This window comes from Leuciscus leuciscus, assembly GCF_965113295.1.
Source record: "Leuciscus leuciscus genome assembly, chromosome: 7".
Lineage (NCBI taxonomy): Eukaryota > Metazoa > Chordata > Actinopteri > Cypriniformes > Leuciscidae > Leuciscus > Leuciscus leuciscus.
Window position 1 is genome coordinate 17,371,251 of NC_138731.1, and position 19,598 is coordinate 17,390,848.

Sequence of the window (19,598 nt, forward strand, 5' to 3'; positions counted from 1 at the left end):
TGTCCGTGTGTGTGTGTGTGTGTGTGTGTGTGTGTGTGTGTGTGTGTGTGTGTGTGTGTGTGTGTGTGTGTGTGTGTGCTTGTAAGTGTGTGTATTAGATTAAGTCCAGGGTGGAACCAGCAATCATGGTTCATGGGAAAGGAAAGAACAGGCAGGATTGCAGATGTGACGACACCCTTCTTGAACACACACACACACACATACACACACAGGCTGCATTTGATTATGGTTGGACTCTATGTAGGTTTGGGAAAGCAGGAGGGGTATTTCAGGAAACTCCTAAATCGTTACTCCAGGCTCAACTTGGCAGCACGTGATTGGCTAGCTCTCTGTTCACATGACTTTGGTGTGGAGTCTGGGGTCCTGGTCTGGATAGCAGGGGGATATTAGAGGAACACAAAGAAAAAAAAAGGAAGAGTAAAAGGGAGTTGGTCTGAATTTTTCAGATGTGAGGCACATTCACTGACCTCACTCATAAATCAGAGAGAAAGTTAAGTAGAGCTAAAAAAAGAGCGCAATGTAAAAAACAAACAAAAAAAACAGCGCTGTTTAATCTACATGAATTTAGTGTCTATTTTTAAACATGCACTTGAACTTTATCATATAGGCCGTGTTCTTGCGTATTGATGCGTTTTTAGGAGTGTTGAGTTAAACGTTTTAGAAACATGCTGAAACCATTTCATTGTGCTTTGTCTATAGTTTTAAACGGAAAAACACATTCTGTGTCAACGGCCCACAAACCTGATATCATTGCTCCATCTGCTGGTAGAAGAGAGTATATCACTTTTGATGGACCTCGAGTTCTTTGTATTCAATGATGTTTTGTGGATAATGATGATTTAACCCTAAAATGCTTATACTACCATTCAAAAGTGTGGGGTCAGCAAGATTTGTTTAATGCATGTACTTGATCAGAAATACAGTGATAACACTAATATTGTTATAAATGTTGGAAAAAAGTTGCTTAATATATTTGTGGAAACTGCAAAAATGTTCAGGATTATTTTATTAATAGAAATTTCAAAAGAACAGCATCTATTTGAAAGAGAAATAATCCCCTCCATCTGTTAATCTGTTGGCATGTTAAATATCATGCTTGTTTTCTAATTTATATTTGTAAAAATGTTATATAATTTTTATGTTCACATTTGTATTTAATTAGAAATTAAACATTTAATTTACCAGGTACTTTTCTTTTATATAGGCTATTGTGAATTACATGAGGGATAGTTCACCCAAAAATGAAAATACTGTCATCATTTATTCACCCTCAAGTTGTTCCAAACCTGTATGAGTTTCTTCTGTTGAACATGAAAGAAAATATTTGAAAGAATATTGATATCCCTTTAATACAGTCAACATGGAGCACATACACGTAAGAGTAGCCTGAAGCATGAATAAATCAATAAGTCTCTATACCAATATACTTAGCTTTATTCAATTTTACAGAGCGATTTATTCATGCTTACTAACATGCGGACACGACCGCTGTTATATTTTTAATGCATCTGTACCTTGTGGGACACACATTATAGAGGTTGTCCTAGTTTTCAAGGAGAACTGCTAGTTGTCAGGGAAACTGGTGGCAGGAGGCTCTCCCGAGTGTTTAGAGTGGAGACTGGAGAGAGTCCACTCTTTTAGAGATAGTTATCAATCTTCTGTCCCCAGAGGAAACACTGTGTGTGAGAGAAAGAGCAAGTATAAGTGTGTTTGTCTATGCTTGTGGTAAAAGTGAATTTGTGTCCTGTAGCCCACGCTAGTTTCTGTTTCGAGAGTTTTTTAGCCTCCCCTGGTTTCATGAGCTATTCGAATAGAGATGTCAAACCACAAAACATCCTTCACAAACAGTCTTTTGTGAGAAGTGAGCATTATGCATGCTAAATATATGTTTTAAATGCCAACTGAATAATTCCAGAATCCGACATTTAAAAATACGAAATAGTGCTTTTGCAGCAGATGCCTTTCTAGCCGCCCTCTGGTGGTGAGAGTCTGTATGTGCACAAACTTACTTTGTTTCTGCCCACCCTTACAAAAAACAAGTATACTTTAAGTTAATTTTAGGTGTACTAAAGTAAAGTTCAAGTATATTTTTTAAGTATACGTTATGTAGTAAGTATACTAATATCAATGTAGGCCTACTAGAAGTATACTTGTAAGTGTACTGTTTCAATACTACTTGGGACCAAATTGGCCGTCTTTTTAGTGTATATAACGTTTAAGTGTACATTAAGTGTAACAGTAGTAAACTTTGAGTGCACAACTAGTTTAGAACTACGTTTTTCACTTGTACTGCAACTATACTACAAGTGAATTTATTGGTATACTTATAGTTTACTAGTCAAATCATTGTAACATTTTTGTTTGTTTGTTTGTTTGTTTATGAAAGTACACTTTGAAGTGTACTCTCAGTAAACTACTAGTTTAGTAGTTTTATACTACAAGTATACTTGTAAGATTTCTTTAAGTAAACTTAACCATACTTATAGTTTACTATTTATATATTATTTTGCATTACTATTTATGTATTCATTTTTATACTTGAACTGTACTTTTAGTAGATTTGAAGTAAATTTCTACACTACCAGAGGGCAACTCAAGAATCCACATACTCAGAATAAGGAACATCTCTGTTTTCTTTAAAAATCAATATTTTCAAACAATGTAAGTTTATAAGACAGTAAAATTATATGTGGAAAAAAAGTATTTAAAAGGCTGTTCAATCCAAAGAGGAAACACAATTACAGCCAAGTATACTTTGAATACTTAATTATACTTTTAAGTATATCTCGATCAGAATATTGAGTACATGTACAGTATAGGGGAAATATACTTAGACTTTCTTGTGCAATTTTAAGTATGTTTCCGAGAAGGACATAAAAAATCGACTCAAAGTATACTTTCTTATTTTTAGTTTAAAAGAAGTATGCTGATAGCACACTTGAATAAAGTTATTTTTGTAAGGGCAGGACCTATTCAGAGTTTTGCAGCTGTGTGTCTGTTTTATTAATGTTGTTTATTTCTGTGTGTTTGTCGGCAGGAGGTTCAGAGCAAATCAAAGGTGTGTGCGAATGTGTTCTGTGGCGCTGGAAGAGAGTGTGCCGTGAACGAGAAAGGAGACCCCAGCTGTCTGTGCATTGAGGTAAGAAAACGCCTCGGTAACGACTGTAACCTCGGTTCCCTGAAGAGGGAACGAGCGTTGCGTCGAAAACTGACGCTATGGGAACGCTTTGCGTGATGACGTCTTGAAGCACATGTAAAATCAGTCCAATGGTGTGGCAGAACGTCAGAGGCGGGTGACGTCACGTACCAGGAAGCTATAAAAGCCGGCCCGAAACAGAAAACGAAAGCTTCGTAAAGTCTGAAGTCGCGCTGACAGGCATGAAGGAGATATGGCAAGGCGACGCAACGCTCGTTCCCTCTTCAGGGAACCGAGGTTACAGTCGTCCCTTTCAGTTTTCGAAAACTGACGCTATGGGAACGTCTATACCAACGCCTCCATAGCTACAAATGTCTGTCCTGTGTGTAATCATGTGAGCAGCACTAAGAAGACAAAACATGAGACCCTGGAGTAGAGTCTAAATCCAGAGAGTAGAACCTGACGAAGGTGTGCGGTGAGGACCAGCCTGCCGCATCACAGACGTCCTGTAACGATACTCCTGATATAAGGGCCTTAGAGGCCGCCATACTCCTAGTAGAGAGCGACCGGACAGCCAAAGGAGAAGGCTGTCCAGCCGCCTCATAAGCCAGTGAGATAGTCTCAACCACCCACTTGCTCATCCTTTGCTTAGACACTGGACCTCCCTTGTTAGGGGAGCAAAAGTCACTTTTACGCCACAGGGCAGCTCTGTGGACATACGCGTCTAACGCCCGAACAGGGCAAAGCAAATTATTCGCCTCCTGGTCCGATTTCGAAAGGGAGGAGGACCTCCAAGTGCCACGAGGGAAACGAGATACCAAAGGGTCTTTCCCCACAGACATTCCACCCAAAGGACTGTGGTAAGCACCTACGGCCGCCACATAAACCTTTAAAGTGGACGGGGTCAGACCTGCAGTGAACCGGTCCTGCAGGAACTCCAGAACTGTACCAATTGGGCAGTTGACTGGATCCAACCGACGGTCACTACACAAAGAGGTGAATACTCTTCAGTTCAGGGCATAAAGTTTCCTCGTGGAGGGAGCTTGGACTGTAGAATGGTCTCAACAACCTCAGTTGAGAGACCTGACTCTATGAGCTGGGCCCCCTCAGAGGCCAAGTCCACAGGTTCCACAGTTCTGGTCGGGGGTGAAATATTGATCCCCCTGCTTGGGACAGAAGGTCCCTCCTGACGGGTAGCTCCAGAGGATGCCCATCGAGGAGGGACACAAGATCGGGAAACCATACTCTGCCCGGCCAGCGCGGGGCTATAAAAAGCAGGCAAACCCGGTCCCTGCGAACTCTTTCCAGAACTCCCGGGAGCAGAGCAACTGGGGGAAAGGCGTACAGACGTAGCCTCGGCCACGTCTGTACCATAGCATCCAGTCCCAGAGGAGCTGGATGCGTGAAGGAGAACCAAAGTGGACAGTGAGACGTCTCTCGAGACGCAAACAGATCCACTTATAATTTCCATATCAGCTCCACCACCTCGGGGGTGGAGCCACCATTCCCCGGGCCTCGGCCCCTGTCTCGACAGAGTGTCTGCTCCTATATTCTGGACCCCGGGGATGTAGGCTGCCTTGAGTGACAGCAACTTCCCCTGGGACCACAAGAGGATATGGCATGCCAGCGCAAACCCCCTTGATATAGGCGACTACCGACGTGTTGTCCGTATGTACTACACATGGTGTCCCCTGAGACCTGTGATAAAGCTCCTCAGAGCCCGGAAGACAGCTAACATCTCTAGGCTATAGAATGCCAGGAACGATGATGGTCTTCCCATAGACCTTGAGATGAGCGACCCTCAGGATCGCTCCCCAACCCGTGAGGGAAGCATCCGTCGTTAGCAGTTTGCGACGACAAGGAGCTCCCAGCACTGGGCCCTGGGACAGGAACCAAGGTTTCTTCCACATAACCAAGGCACGTAGGCATCACCGCGTGACCTTGATTGTGCGAAATGGGTTGCCCCTCGGGGATAAACCCTCTGGTCCTGAGCCACCACTGCAGGGGCCTCATGTGCAGCAGTCCAAAAGGTATCCCGTTGGAAGCTGCTGCCATGAGACCCAACAGTCTCTGGAACTGTTTGACAGTGAGTAGCTGGCCTAGCTTTACACTTCTCACAGCTGCCAGGATGGAATCGAAGCGTGGCGATGACAGGCACGCCTGCATCGACACTGAATCCCAAACCACGCCTAAAAAAGTGGTCCTCTAAAATGGAGAAAGCACACTCTTCTTGGCGTTCAGCCGTAACCCCAACTCTTTCATATGGGCGAGAACAACATCTCGATGTTGAACCGCCATCTAATGCGACTGAGCTAAAATCAACCAATCGTCGATGTAGTTCGTGATGCGAATACCCCGGAGGCGCAGAGGCGCCAGAGCTGCATCCACGCATTTGGTGAAAGTGCGGGGTGATAAAGCCAGGCCGAATGGAAGAACTCGATATTGGTATGCTTTGCCCCCGAAAGCAAACCTCAGGAACTTCTAATGACACGGACGGATGGAAATATGCGTCCTTGAGGTCTATCGTGACAAACCAGTCCTCGGACCTGATCTGTGGCACGATTTGTCTCAAGGTTAACATTTTGAACTTGAGCTGCATGTACTCGTACAGAACTCGAAGATCTAAAATGGGGCGCAATCCCCCGTCCTTTTTTGGAACTATGAAGTACCGGTTGTAAAACCCGGTTTCCCTGTTGGAGGGGGGTACATATTCTATGGCCCCTTTCTCTAACAGAGTTTTTACTTCCTGTTCCATAACCAGAACCTGCTCGGGGCCCACCACTGTGGGCAGGACCCCCATAAACCGCGGTGGGCGTTAATAGAATTGTATCTAATACCCTTTTTCCACGGTCTGCAGGACCCAACGAGAAACATTTGACAGTAGCTTCCACGCTGTCAAAGATTCTACTAGAGGTACCAGTCTCTCGAGACTGGTTTCTGGATTTTGTTGCTGTTGAGTAGTCGGTTCGTCGCCCTGTAACGGCGCACCGGCAGGGAACGACCAAACAGACTGCTCCAGCACCCTCCTCAGAGGGGGCGGGCATCCCGAGGCCACTACGTTTCCGGGTGGACCTTGAGATATGTGCTCGCCGGAGACCGCTGCGCCCTGTAACACCGGAGGCGGCAGGGTTGGCAGAACGGTCCCCTGAGGGCACCGAAGAGAGACGGCACCGTATTTTTCTCCTGCTGTTGAGTAGTCGGTTCGTCGCCCTGTAACGGCGCACCGGCAGGGAACGACCAAACAGACTGCTCTAGCACCCTCCTCAGAGGGGGCGGGCATCCCGAGGCCACTACGTTTCCGGGTGGACCTTGAGATATGTGTTCGCCGGAGACCGCTGCGCCCTGTAACACCAGAGGTGGCAGGGTTGGCAGAACGGTCCCCTGAGGGCACCGAAGAGAGACGGGCACCGTGAAAAGAGGTGTTAACCGCTCTGCTTCGGGGGGACTACCCTCATTTGTCCTGAGCCCTCAGACATCAGGACTTTTTCCCAGCAGCCTTCTTGGCGGTAATAACGGTCCGCAGATCCGTTTTACCCCTCGAAGACTGCTGGGTTTGAGAGCGCCCTCCGTGTCCCCGAGATTTTTGTGGGGGAGCACGAGAGGACACACTCTGTTTTTGAGTGGCACGATGTTCAGCGCTCTTTTTAGAGGAGTGAGGCTGCTCCCGCTCAGCAGCCTCAATGAAAGAACGGCGGGGGAGAAGTTTTTGTAATGCAGCTGCCTGTTTAGCAGCTTCCTGAGATTTAGCTACCGCACTGTTTACTGCATCACCAAATAAACCAACAGTGGAAACCGGAGCATCTAAGAGAACGTGCTTTTCTTTCTCTTTTATATCGCTCAAATTGAGCCACAGATGCCTCTCAGTGGCCACCAGGGCTGCCATAGACCGCCCGATTGATTTAGCGGTCTCCTTGGTGGCCCTGAGAGACAGATCTGTGGCTCTGCGTAGTTCAGCCACTGTGTCAGGACCAATTCCCCCGCCCTCCTCTAAATCCCCCAATAATTCTGCCTGATAGGCTTGCATAATAGACATCGTATGCAGACACGCTGCAGCTTGACCAGCGGCTGCATACGATTTATGAACCAGAGATGATGTGAATTTTACTGGCTTAGAGGGAAGTGAAGGAGCTTTCAGGGAAGATGCCGTTGCTGGAGAGAGATAGCTCGCAAGCGTTTCCTCCACCTTCGGCATCTCCCCATAACCATATTCTTTATATTTGTGAATGGAAGAATAGTGGGATGTTTGTGGTGCATACACTCTGTATGAAACCGGTTTTCCCCACGATTTCGACACCTCGGTGTGGAGATCGGGGAAAAACGGAAGGCTTCTTCGCTGAGGCTGTGTACGAGATGGCAGGAAGCGTTCGTCGAGCTTACTTTTCGAACGAACGTCCTGCCTATCCTCTGGCCACTCAATAGATAATCTGTGAACTGCTCTCGTGACAACATCGAGCAATTCCTCAAAAGCGTGAGACTGAGGTGGCGAATCCTCAGACTCAGCTTCAATACTAACAACGTCCAACTCCTCAGAGCTGGACAATTGCAGTATTGGTGCCTCCATCGGGGGGGAAGAAACCGCAGCGCGTGCTTCCACACCCTGATGAGAGGCACTGGATCTATCAGAAGGATGTTGAGATAAGGCAGAGCCCGTCTCAACATCCACTGATAGATCCATTTGCGAACCCCAGGTCTGTGATTGCCGCCGTGCCTCGGCAGCGGCGGGACCCGAGCCCTGGGGAACGCGATCGGGATTGAACCGAGCCAAGCGGGATCGGAGCGTGCGCAATGGAAGCGCGTCGCAATGCACACAGTCACCACCCTCGAGTGCTGACTGGGCATGCTCCTCACCCAAACAAACAACACAAAGAGTGCGAGTATCACCTCCCGTTAAATAACGCGGGCAGGGATGGACACACACTCTAAACTGCTGCTTGCTCGCCATACTGAATATATATATATAATATAGACAGACAACACCAAATAACAAGGACAGATTCAACACAGAGCGCAACTGAAGACTCAGAAAGCTTTCGTTTTCTGTTTCGGGCCGGCTTTTATAGCTTCCTGGTACGTGACGTCACCCGCCTCTGACGTTCCGCCACACCATTGGACTGATTTTACATGTGCTTCAAGACGTCATCACGCAAAGCGTTCCCATAGCGTCAGTTTTCGACGCAACGGGAGTTCCCTTGAAAGGGAACCTTATAGGAAATATGCAGGGATTTGACCAATGAATTTCCTTGACCTTTACATTTCTTTGGATGACTGGATGAGGATTTTTATACATTGTATTGAGATTGCAGAATTTCTAGCTGATGAAATATTTAGATCTGAGTAAAACTAGAAAAGTTTGTATGACTTTTTAGTAAGTTCTGTGACTTTTCCAGGTTTAGAAAATTCCAGGTTTTTTTTTGAGAACACTTACAGTTTTTCTCGATTGCTTAAACACTATAACCAGGCTTTTGAACTAAAATTTCAAAACCAAAATGACATTTATGAAAAAGCACACCCAAACTATAAACGCTATTTCCTGTTTTGACACATGAGTCAGATTTGTTGAACTGTCACTGCAAAACTCTACACACAAATCCCTTCATTTCTCATTGCCTACACCATGTTGTCATATAGAAAGCACTAGCATTCAATATTGTTCACTCAAGTCAGCACAGCTTCAGCTCAGTTAGCACACAATTACCCAGGTGGAAACATTAAGAGTCAAAATTTAACACACATCAATCAGATCCTTCAATAGATAGATAAAAAAAAAAAAAAAAAAAAGTTTATTGAGTTTTGGAACAATGGATCTAGAAAGACATGAAGGAAGAGATCGAGGAGGGATAAGAAGGAAGAGGAGGAAGGGCAAGAAGACAAGCAGTCTCAGATGAAATTCAAGCCACACTAGTTGCCCATGTCTTTGTCAATGGTATGACTATGAGGGAGGCTGGGCTACGAATAAGGCCAAATTTGAGTCACTTTACCGTCGCCTCGAGAACCTTTCAGGGAGGTGTGGTGGCAAACAAAATTCTATCACTGAATAAGAGACAAACATTTCCAATAGTCTTTGAGGTTTATTTTCTTGCAAGAAAAGGTCACACAGAGTCGCTGCAGAGTGTGACAGTGAAGGGAAGGCATCCTTCCTCCTTTATAGTCTTGACTCCCAGAATGTTATCATTCTAGGCCAATGATGGTATTTCAACCATATGGGGAACATTCTTAGACGTGTTGATCATATTGTCTCCTTGAGTGGAGGCCCTCCTGTCACGTACCAACATTCTTTACCATTACAATACACTTTCATATTAGAATAAGATTTGTGTGTGCTCTTTTACTGTCATAATATGGTCACACACCTCTTAAGTAAATATGAAAAAAATTAATTTAGAGGAGAGGGAAAAAAAGTGTAAAACAGTGTTTTTTGTGTGTGTGTGTGCATTGTACTGTGTAGTACATGAATGAATAAAATGTTGTAGTGTGTGTGATTTTGAGGGCTTGTGTGTCCTGTCTGAGGTCAAAGTTTGGTTTTTCAGCAAGAGTGAGTGGTTTTGAGTGTAGAGCTTCATTTTGACCTGAAAATAGGATGTTTGGGGAATTGGGTGAGACGTTATGGATTTGTGTTTACAGTTTTGAGAATACGAGGCATAGTTTCAAGAAATGTGTTTAAGCAATCGAGAAAAACTGTAATATCCCTTGCAAAAAAAAAAAAAAAAAGAGCACTAATTGCAGAAATAATATACTTCAAATGAATATAGGCATACTTAATTGTGAACTGCATGTAATGATTATTGTTAATAATGTTAATTGCAATTAAATGAAAAGTGTATTATAGTTTACATTTAGATTAAATGCAATTATAATTACAGAATTTAAAACAGAATTTTAGAGTGCTTTTTTGACCCAGCTAAGTAGAACTTCGGAACATCTATATATATTATTTCATAATTACATCTATTGTATGGTAAATATGATTAAAGTATACTGCCAAATATATTGACAAGCATTTATGGAAAAATTTGGTGCATTTAAAATATAGCCTATTAACTTTAAGTGTAATAGCAAACTACAGTTAAAATTATAATCAAGTACTTTACATGTGCTTTAGTATGTTAGTTAGACACATCAAAATAAGTGTACTTTTTAAAAGCACAACAAAAGATTATTAAAACATGATGATATAAAATGCATTTTTTTTACTTTACATTATCATAAAGTGTGCTTTTTTAAAAGTCTGTTAAGAAACAGTCATAAAAGTGTACTCTCTTTAAATTTATTTAATTCATATTACGTTATCTGCAAGTACAGTTTATAAAGATTTGAAGTACACTACACATTCAATATAATACAAGCACCCTTTTTTTCATAAGGGATGAAACCTCTTCATTAGAAACTTTACACTTCCCTGAAGTTTTTCCAATACAAATACTATATTGGTCTGGGTTTCTGGCACTTTATTGTTAGGATTACTGTTAGACTTTAAGTCAAAATTGTTCAGAACAATATCCTGAAAAATGCTTGAGACATTGGCAGTTGTGTTTTTTAACAGTGTGTTGTTTTCTTCTGCAGCAATGCAAACCTCATAAGCGCTCAGTGTGTGGCAGTAATGGAAAAACGTACCGTAACCACTGCGAACTGCACCGTGACGCCTGTCTTACTGGACTCATGATCCAAGTGGCCCATGACGGACACTGCAAAGGTGTGTGGAGGAGACCAACATGCAGGAGAATAGGAATGAACTACAGGCATATAGGCTGATTAGGAAGGAAATTACATTCCCTGTGATTTTGCAAGGATTTAACAGTCAATTCTAAACTAAGATTTTACTATAAAATTACACATTAGAATAAAGATACAATATGATCTTTAGTAAACAATTAAGCCCCAATGTAGTTATCATCTTTAGGAGAGTTTTAGTACAATTTCTGAAACATGCAAGCACAGATATCAACACTTAGGGCCAGATCTATTAACAGCTTGCTCCGGCGCAAACCCTCTTTTGGCGTTAAAAACGCATTGGCACTTTTTTGGAATTGCGCTCTAATGCTGATTTTCCCTGTTTAGTAAATCTGGCCCTTAGTAGTTTTTTTTTTTTTTTGTCAATAAAAGTGACGAATGTCACGCTTGGTTGCTTTTAGTAATCGCACAATGAAAATGAACTCAAAAACAGGTTTTTATTCAGAATACCCACAAGAAAATACACAGGAATGATGATAGGGAGCAAACTCAACCAACTAAAGAAGACACGGAAAACTGATCAGACAGAACTGAGGATAAATACAGAACAGGTGTAGAGCTAATTAATAAATGAGGAAACTAACTAGGAAATTAGGTAATCAGGAACACATCAAACAGAGTTCAAATGAAACCAAAACTGAACATAATCATTACAACGACAACAACATCAGCGAAATAAACTAGCGAACAGTGCAACATTTTTTCATAGCAGTATGCTGGGAACCTAAGCATCAGCATTGTACTATGGGACTCACTATGTTATAGTTAATCTGTAATTATGGATATACATCATACACAGAGCCCTCTGAAAGTCTCACCCAAACAAACTGCATTTGTTTGAAATAGAAATCTTTTGTAATTTTATAAACATCTTTACTGTCACTTTTAATAAATGTAAGGCATCGTTGCTGAATACATGTATTAATTTCTTAACTTACTTGTAATAAATTAATAACCAGAGCTAGTAGCTAGAAATATACTGTAAGCATTTTGAACAGTCTGTGTTTATTACATAGTCAAATAAAACAAATCTCATTAGAAGTTGTTTGGGATATAAGGACCGCATTTACCCAGGAAAGGCATCATGGGAATGCTGGGATCCTGCTTATAGTAAGAATAGAGGATAAGCTTCATCCAACATTTCTGATTGATAACAGGATAAAATAAGAGATGGGAACATAATGTATTGATTCACTTTGGCGAGATCCCTTGGGAACAGTTTATCTGACTGGAACAGGACATTCTCTCTTGTTCTTACTTGTACTCTTAATGTACTCTTCAATGGACCAGCTCTGTAACACTGACATCTTAGACTTATTACCATCTCAGCACAGAGTGTTGGGTCATTGGACGTTGAACATATGGTCAAATTCAGGTCTAAGTCTGATATCATGTTATTCTGACCACGTATATCGTTACATTACGACATGCTATGAGGTGACGTTGTAACCTCTTATCTATATTTGATGCAAGTAGTTGCTCAGCTGATAACCAAGGGAAGATTCAGTCATAACTACGTGCAGATTGTGAGACATCACTCACGTTTATCTTTGTCTCTTACAGAGAAGAAGAAGGAGAAGGCTGCAGCCAGCCCAGGTGAGTTGTATTATGACCACTGGCTAAGAGCCAAACCAGAGCTTTCTGATGACTCTACTTATCTGTCGGCTGCACAGATTACCATTAATTTACCAGCATTTTATGAGCTCAGAGATACTGAGAGCAGACAGAACCTCTGACACGGCGACAGTGGAATTACTTGCGCTCAAAATAACTCTTTAGATGTAGAGAATGCATTTAATCTCTTGGGACCAAGTTTTTGCCATTTTGTTTATGGCTTTAAAGTATTTGGACCATGAGTTTATTGTTTGTGCTCTAAAGAGGACATCAGTTATTAAGAAAATAAAGATGCTATTGGCAAGAGTGATGGTTTTTCAATCACCAACCAATTTTAGCTCATTTAGTTTTTAAACATGCTTTTGTAACGTTGATGCATAAAATAATGAAATCATTGGTTAAAAAATAACTTTATCTTTGTATGAAACTTGTATACATATGAAGTAGCAGTGCCTGCATTTCATAGGCGTTTAAAATAAACAGGTTCTTTAGAATTTTACAGAGGTCCACTTGAGTGGACAGTATGCGTTTTTGGTTTTAACCAAATAAGGTACTATATTAAACATAATACGCTGATAACACAGCAATACTGTGTGTAAAACCAAGGCATGATGATATACTGTAAAATCATGTGAAAACTATAAAATATATACAAAAACTATAATACAGGTTCACTTATTGGAAACGCAATTGAGTTTGCTCCCGTTCGACCAGCAGACAGAGAAGACCTTCATAGAAGTTGAACTTTACGTGTCTTTGAGATCAGAACATGAGGACGTGATTCCATCAAAGATCTGGTGGAGGTACAACTCTGTGAAAACCTGACTCGGACTATGTAGAAAATGCTCACGCTCCCTCCAGTCTACCCGAATATGCTGATTTACACTTATTAGCTTATAAATCTAATTCTGTTTAAAAAGACACATTTCTACTGTAGCTCTCCTCTCTGAGAAAACCTCAGACTGAAAACCTACAATGATCTATTGATGTTTTCATCAACATCTAGTGACTAGTGTTTTCAATCTCATCTGAAATCAGCAGTGTTGGGAGTAACACATAACAAGTAACATGCATACAAAAATCAGATTACTTTTTGATGAAACACGTAAAGCATTACAAGTCACGTGCATTACTTTATCAGATTACTTTTTGATGTAACGAGTAAAGTGATACATTAAAAGTAACATGCATTACGTAATCCGATTACTTTTCTGATGTCACGAGTAAAGTAATGCATTACAAGTAAACGTACATTACGTAATCACATTACTTTTTTGATGTAACTGCAAATTGTTGTGGCAAACTGCGAAACGATCCCCGTTCACACGGATCTGTGAAAACGATGCCATGCCACTTTGTAAAGAAACACTACGTGCCTATAGACTGAACACGTAACACGCATCCACATGACATCACCGTTTTTACTAATTCATGTTTTTGTAGTTTACATAGAGACGGTAATTGTATTTTTAAAAATTTGCAGTTTCAATGCCGTTTTCAAAAGTTAGCATTTTCAGGCCCCCAAAATGCTGTTGTCGTGTAAATTAATGTCCAGAACGCATTAAAAGTTTTACGTTTTTAGTTGAAAACGGTGCCGTGTACGGCCCTTTAGTGTCCATAATAGCAGATAATATTCTTGGAGAAAATTACTGGTACCTTTTCTGTTTGTTTTTTTTTATACAGATTTTTTTCTTACAGAATACTGTTTCTCATTCCTTAAAATTGGTTTATTTCAAATATCAGACATTTATCAAATGGACATGATAATCACACATTTTTAAAAACCAAGAAGAGAACTCCCAAACATTTCTTAGAAGCCCAGGATGTCCTCTTTATGATGCACCAGTGGATCTCATCAGTAAAATGTTCTCTGTCAAGAACAAAACTGACTTGCTGGATCCCAGGAGGATAAAGCTGAATTCACTAAACCTGAAACACCAGTTAGCATATGATATACTGTATGTGTTGCATCATTTCTCTGTTCTTCTGTCTAACTTTTTGTCTCTCTGTCTGTGTGTGTGATCTCTGAAGTTGTGTGTTACGTTGCGGATCGTAACGAGCTGCGCAGACGTGTGATCGACTGGCTGCAGACAGAGGTTGTTCCAGACGGCTGGTTCACTAAGGGCTCCAACTTCACTGATATCCTCCTCAAGTACTTCAAGGTGTGTGCAGTCTCTTAAAATATTAAACCTGCAATAATTTGTATAATTTCGTACTTTATGACAAGACACTACCGGCAAAACGTTTTTCGATTTTGGGCTACGTTTCAAAAACACTTTATGACAAACCATAAATTCATAAGTCAACACCATTGCTGAGTATTTTCTCTTTAAAACTGCAGGGAACCAAAGACAGTCTCAAAAACGCGGTTTGAAATCGCTGGTGTTTCTGACGTCACAAACTTGTTACCAATCACGTCAATGTGTGATCATTAACGAGTGTATCTCTGAGCTGGTGTGAGTGAGTGGAGGTGGCGATAATTTCCATATTCATAGAACCGCGTATACTAAAAAAGCTATTTTAAGGCATGACAAAAAAAAAAATTCAAGGAAAAAACGTTTAAATATGTAATTTTGGTGATCATAGATGAGTTTAAAGGGATACATTTATTGACTACAGGGGGACTTTAAATATTGAGTAATCAACAGAAAACAGAACAGGTGCGTAAATTAGGAACTAATGAAACTAATGAGCACAGGGAAACTCAGGCAAACCAGGTTAGGGAAAACAGAATCTAAACATAATGAAACAAAACAGACATAGAACTACATGTTACACTTGCTTATTTAAAAATAATATTTCAGAAAACCTGTAATACCCAAAAAAAAAAAATGCTTGAAATTCTTAATGTAATCAATTTAAGTATGTAAGTATGGTGGTATCTTTCCTTTTTTCTTTTTTTTTACCCTTTATTCACATGGGTTGTCTTGTCTTACCATTTCAAAATTGTCCTTAAATTGTATAGGCCCAACAATCAGTGACGGGGCCAGAGGGGTGTCCAGGGTGGCACTGAACACCCCATATATCTGATTATCTGATATCTGCCGTGCCACAGAGCGCCATTCACATAGTTTTCTATTAAATGACATCATTTTGTCATAAGTCGTTGTTTATGTATCTACATAATGACTTCACCATTTAATGGAAGAGTGTGTATATCTGTGTATTTAATAAAGTCTTTGCTTATGGACATTATAGATTGTCCTTTCTGTTACCGTTTTACAGCAAAACACATCCACGGCACTTTTGAGAACTTGAGAGCGCGATGTGTCTGGTGTGAAGCAAATGGTGATTCAGGCATATGGCTCCGCCACTGCCAACAATATGCAGAATTATTAACATAACATAAGCAGAATAGGTTAAGTGACCGTTTTGGTTTCCAAATGTCTGCAAATTTACAAACACAAATGTTTGACATCTCTTTTGCATTGATATCAGTTTGAAGTGTAGTCATGAAAGGAATGAGATTTATTCTGGTCTAGTTCCTTCAGCATCAGGGCTTTTTGTATATTAGCCTCCACCAGGGAATGTCTGCGCCCTCCTGCCGCTCTTCAAATTGCCTTCAGGACACGCCACATCATTTTTCTGGCAGCCTCCTAAGGCGTGTAAAATACACCTAAAATGACTTCTGTTTGCATAGCAGCAGTCTGTTGGATCTTTTGATGGATCAGTCACCTTTGCACTGGCAGAGATGTGACACACAGATGGCTGGTGAACAAGGCTGTCATGAACAGCCGTCAGCACAATCCATAAATCTGACTGACTGCTATCACCGGACTAATAATCCATATGCTGCTCAGATCAGTTAAACATCCTTCTCTAAAGTATTTAAAGGGATAGTCCACCCAAAAATTAATTCCTGTCATTATTTGCTCACTCATTCCAAGTATGAATTTTCTTCTTCTGTGGAACTCAAAAGAAAATAGATTTTTCTCCAAACAATGGAATTCAATGGGGTCAAATGTTGATTTGAACCCTATTGACTTTCACTGAAACATTCTACAAAATATATTGTGTTGTGTTCCACAGAAGAAACAGTGTCATTTTCACGACATTAGGGGAATAAATGATGGAATAATTTTAATTTTCAAGTCAATCTTCCCTTCAAATGTTGGAGAACAAAGCCTGGAAGTTTGACTCAATCATGAACATGTCCTTTTACTCTTGTTTATTGGTCAACATGACAAAATCACTTGTACCAGGCAGAGTACAGTCTTCTGACAAACTGCTGAGATAAGATTAAACCAAGAGCATGATGTGTAAAAGTTTCAAAGTAGCTTATGTTGATCACTGGTGCATTTTTTTTTTACTGTGATGATGTGTCTCCACAGTTATTAACATCGCAAATCTAGCAAAGCATTTTGTATTTTCATTTTTACAAAGTTTAATGTACATTTATAACAATATACTTTGTGTAAGTGTAACATTAACTTGGCATTCAATTTCAGATACCAAGAGAGTTTCTAATACAACAGCTGAGGGAGTGACACCAAATACACTACATCTTTCTCTCTTCTGTCCGCCTTAATCAGTCTCTTTATTTTATTTATTTTTTACTTCTTTTGTAAAGTTATAGAAACACCATTGTGGATTTTTTCTGTTGCTACTGGAGCAAAATATGCAAACACAAAAAGGATATTATATACGTTCACTACTATAGATGTTTACCCAAACTACGATGACTTCCACTTCGGAGAGGCCCGGAAATGTGAAAAGGGTTCATATATTGTAGCGCACAGTCTCCTCTACCTACTGTCCTACACACATTTGCAGACGACCGAGTAGATATCAGACATATCAGTCATCAGACTATCTGCTCAGAGCAAACTTCACTGCAGAACCTGCACAGAGACCAGATAACCTCAGCGGTCAGAGTCTGGCCTGCGGCGTCTCACAATCCCATTGCAGGAAGAAATTCTTTAGATTCTAGGGAGCATTTGATTGGACAGAATATCTGATGAGAAGCTGAAGTGTATGTAGATTGATGCCATCAAAATCATTGATCCACAGAAGTGAGATACTGTAAATTTGAATGCTTATATCTTCTTAATGCAAATTTTGTCATTGTTTTGGAACACACTAGCTTACAGATAACAGTAAGGCTAACATATTCTTATGACCTGACGAAAAACTTGGGAACTTTAAGGATATTAGATAACTTACTTATTAGCATGAAAGGTAGCAAGATGTAAACACATAAAATGTCTGTTTCCTTGACTTAAAATGGCCTGTCTAAATCTAGTGGTCATGACCTTCTTGACTGTATCCAGCAATAAAAACATAGTGTCAAGCAGTTTAATAATTTTAACATAACTCAATTAATTGTAGTAAAAAAAATTTTTTTCATTATTTGTTCAATTGTTAATCTAAATGTAAAAGTTAATTCAATTAAGCATACTTTTTTGTATGATCTCAACACTTGGCCTTTTCAAGTTTTAACCCCGGGTAAAGGAATGTTTCACACTTGTAATTTAGAAGCAGAGGTTATGAAACATTGCTCCGAAACAGGTTTAGCACTGGTTTTACAACCAAACCAAACCGCATTGTGGTGCAAAATGTGTGCTGTGTGAAACGATGTGGTGTTAGAATGTTAAGACTTCACCATTCGTGCGTTATATTATTGTGCTTTGGACAGTAACAGAAACACTGTGTCTTATAAACTGTTGTTTCAGCGTTTGAGACAACAAATGTCGAACTGTGACAGCAAATGTGACAATTCTTACCTTTATAGTCCAAAAAGTCCATTCAGTGAAAAACTTGATTGTTCAGTCGGCAATATGAGGATGTGCAACGCTAGAGCCTTTAAATGACACTGACACTGCAAATAAGATTGTTAACCCAGGGTTTAGGGATGTAGTGTGAAACCATGTGATAGTTTATGAAAACCAGGATTAATTGTTAACCAGGGGTAAATTATGAGCAGTGTGAAACTTGAAGCAGGATAACCCAGGATTCCTTTTACTTGAGGTTTTATAATGACAGAGGGTTAACTGTTTCAAGTGTGAAAATACTGAGTTCATTACATTTATTTTCAGTATGCTCTTATGCTTCTTGGTAGAATTATGATAACGGAGACACTCAGCTGGATTCTTCAGAGCTGCTCAAGTTCATTCAGCACAATGAGACCGGCGTTCAGATGAACTCTTACGTTGAAGAGGAGAACAACCGTCTACTCAGGTGAAAACACACACAGTCACACTCACTCACAAAAACACTACACTACCGGTCAAAAGTTTGGTGTTTTTTATTTCTTGAAAGAAATGAATATTTTTATTCAGCAAGGATGGGTTCAATTGTTCAAAAGACAGTAGACATTTCTATTTCAAATAAATGCTGTTCTTTTGAACTTCTATTCATCAAAATAATCTGATAATAATAAATGTTTATTGAGCCCAAATCAGAATAATAGAATGATTTTTGAAGGATCATGTGACACTGAATGGTAGTGTACAAACGGTCTAGTGTTACATATGTTGGTATTCAAGGATATAACCAAATTTGCAAGACTGAGGGCACCAAATAGTTTAAAAGTCTGGCATTGACAATTAGTAATCAACATTAATCTAATAATGTGGGAATTACACCTTTAATTTCCATTCATTTCAATGATCAGCTGAAAATATCAATACGTCTATACGTAAAATGTATGTAAGGTCTCCTGATCTTTAACTTTCTTCTCTGGAAGCTGGTCATAAAACAAAATTTAGACACAAATGTTCAGTGGAATGCAAAAGAGAAGTCAGGATATTGTATCCTTTTGTCTAAATGAGGACAGACTTTACATTTTTGAGTGAACAACCCTTATCCACTAGCCACTAACAATCTCTATCCACTAGCCTACACTACAGTTAATCATCATAATAATCTCTTTCACACAGGACTTCTTCCTGTTTCTCTGACATTAAAGGTCATGGGAGTTTATTATGTCCATCTGTCAGTCAGGATGACCTAGAGTGGAAAAACTCTACAAACACTGATAATAACGGGCAAACATTTCACTGTCCTACTGGTTAGCTGGATAGTGCATTGGAAACACAAATAGGACTTGTATTTTTAACTCCAAAAATGTCCTCTTGATCACATCTGAAGAAAATGTTTTGTTATAAAAGGAATTTACAAA

The 19,598-nt window shown here is 40.2% G+C and overlaps 1 protein-coding gene across 1 annotated transcript in view; it reads left to right on the top strand.

Moving 5' to 3' along the window:
* The window catches only part of fstl1b (follistatin-like 1b), a 47,797-nt gene that overhangs the window by 21,903 nt on the left and 6,296 nt on the right, over window positions 1-19,598 (top strand). The window contains exons 3-7 of the mRNA XM_082175871.1: window positions 3,038-3,139; window positions 10,697-10,826; window positions 12,428-12,460; window positions 14,510-14,640; window positions 18,537-18,655. Of these exons, the coding sequence (XP_082031997.1) occupies window positions 3,038-3,139; window positions 10,697-10,826; window positions 12,428-12,460; window positions 14,510-14,640; window positions 18,537-18,655 (515 nt within the window). The remainder of the gene's footprint in view (window positions 1-3,037; window positions 3,140-10,696; window positions 10,827-12,427; window positions 12,461-14,509; window positions 14,641-18,536; window positions 18,656-19,598) is intronic.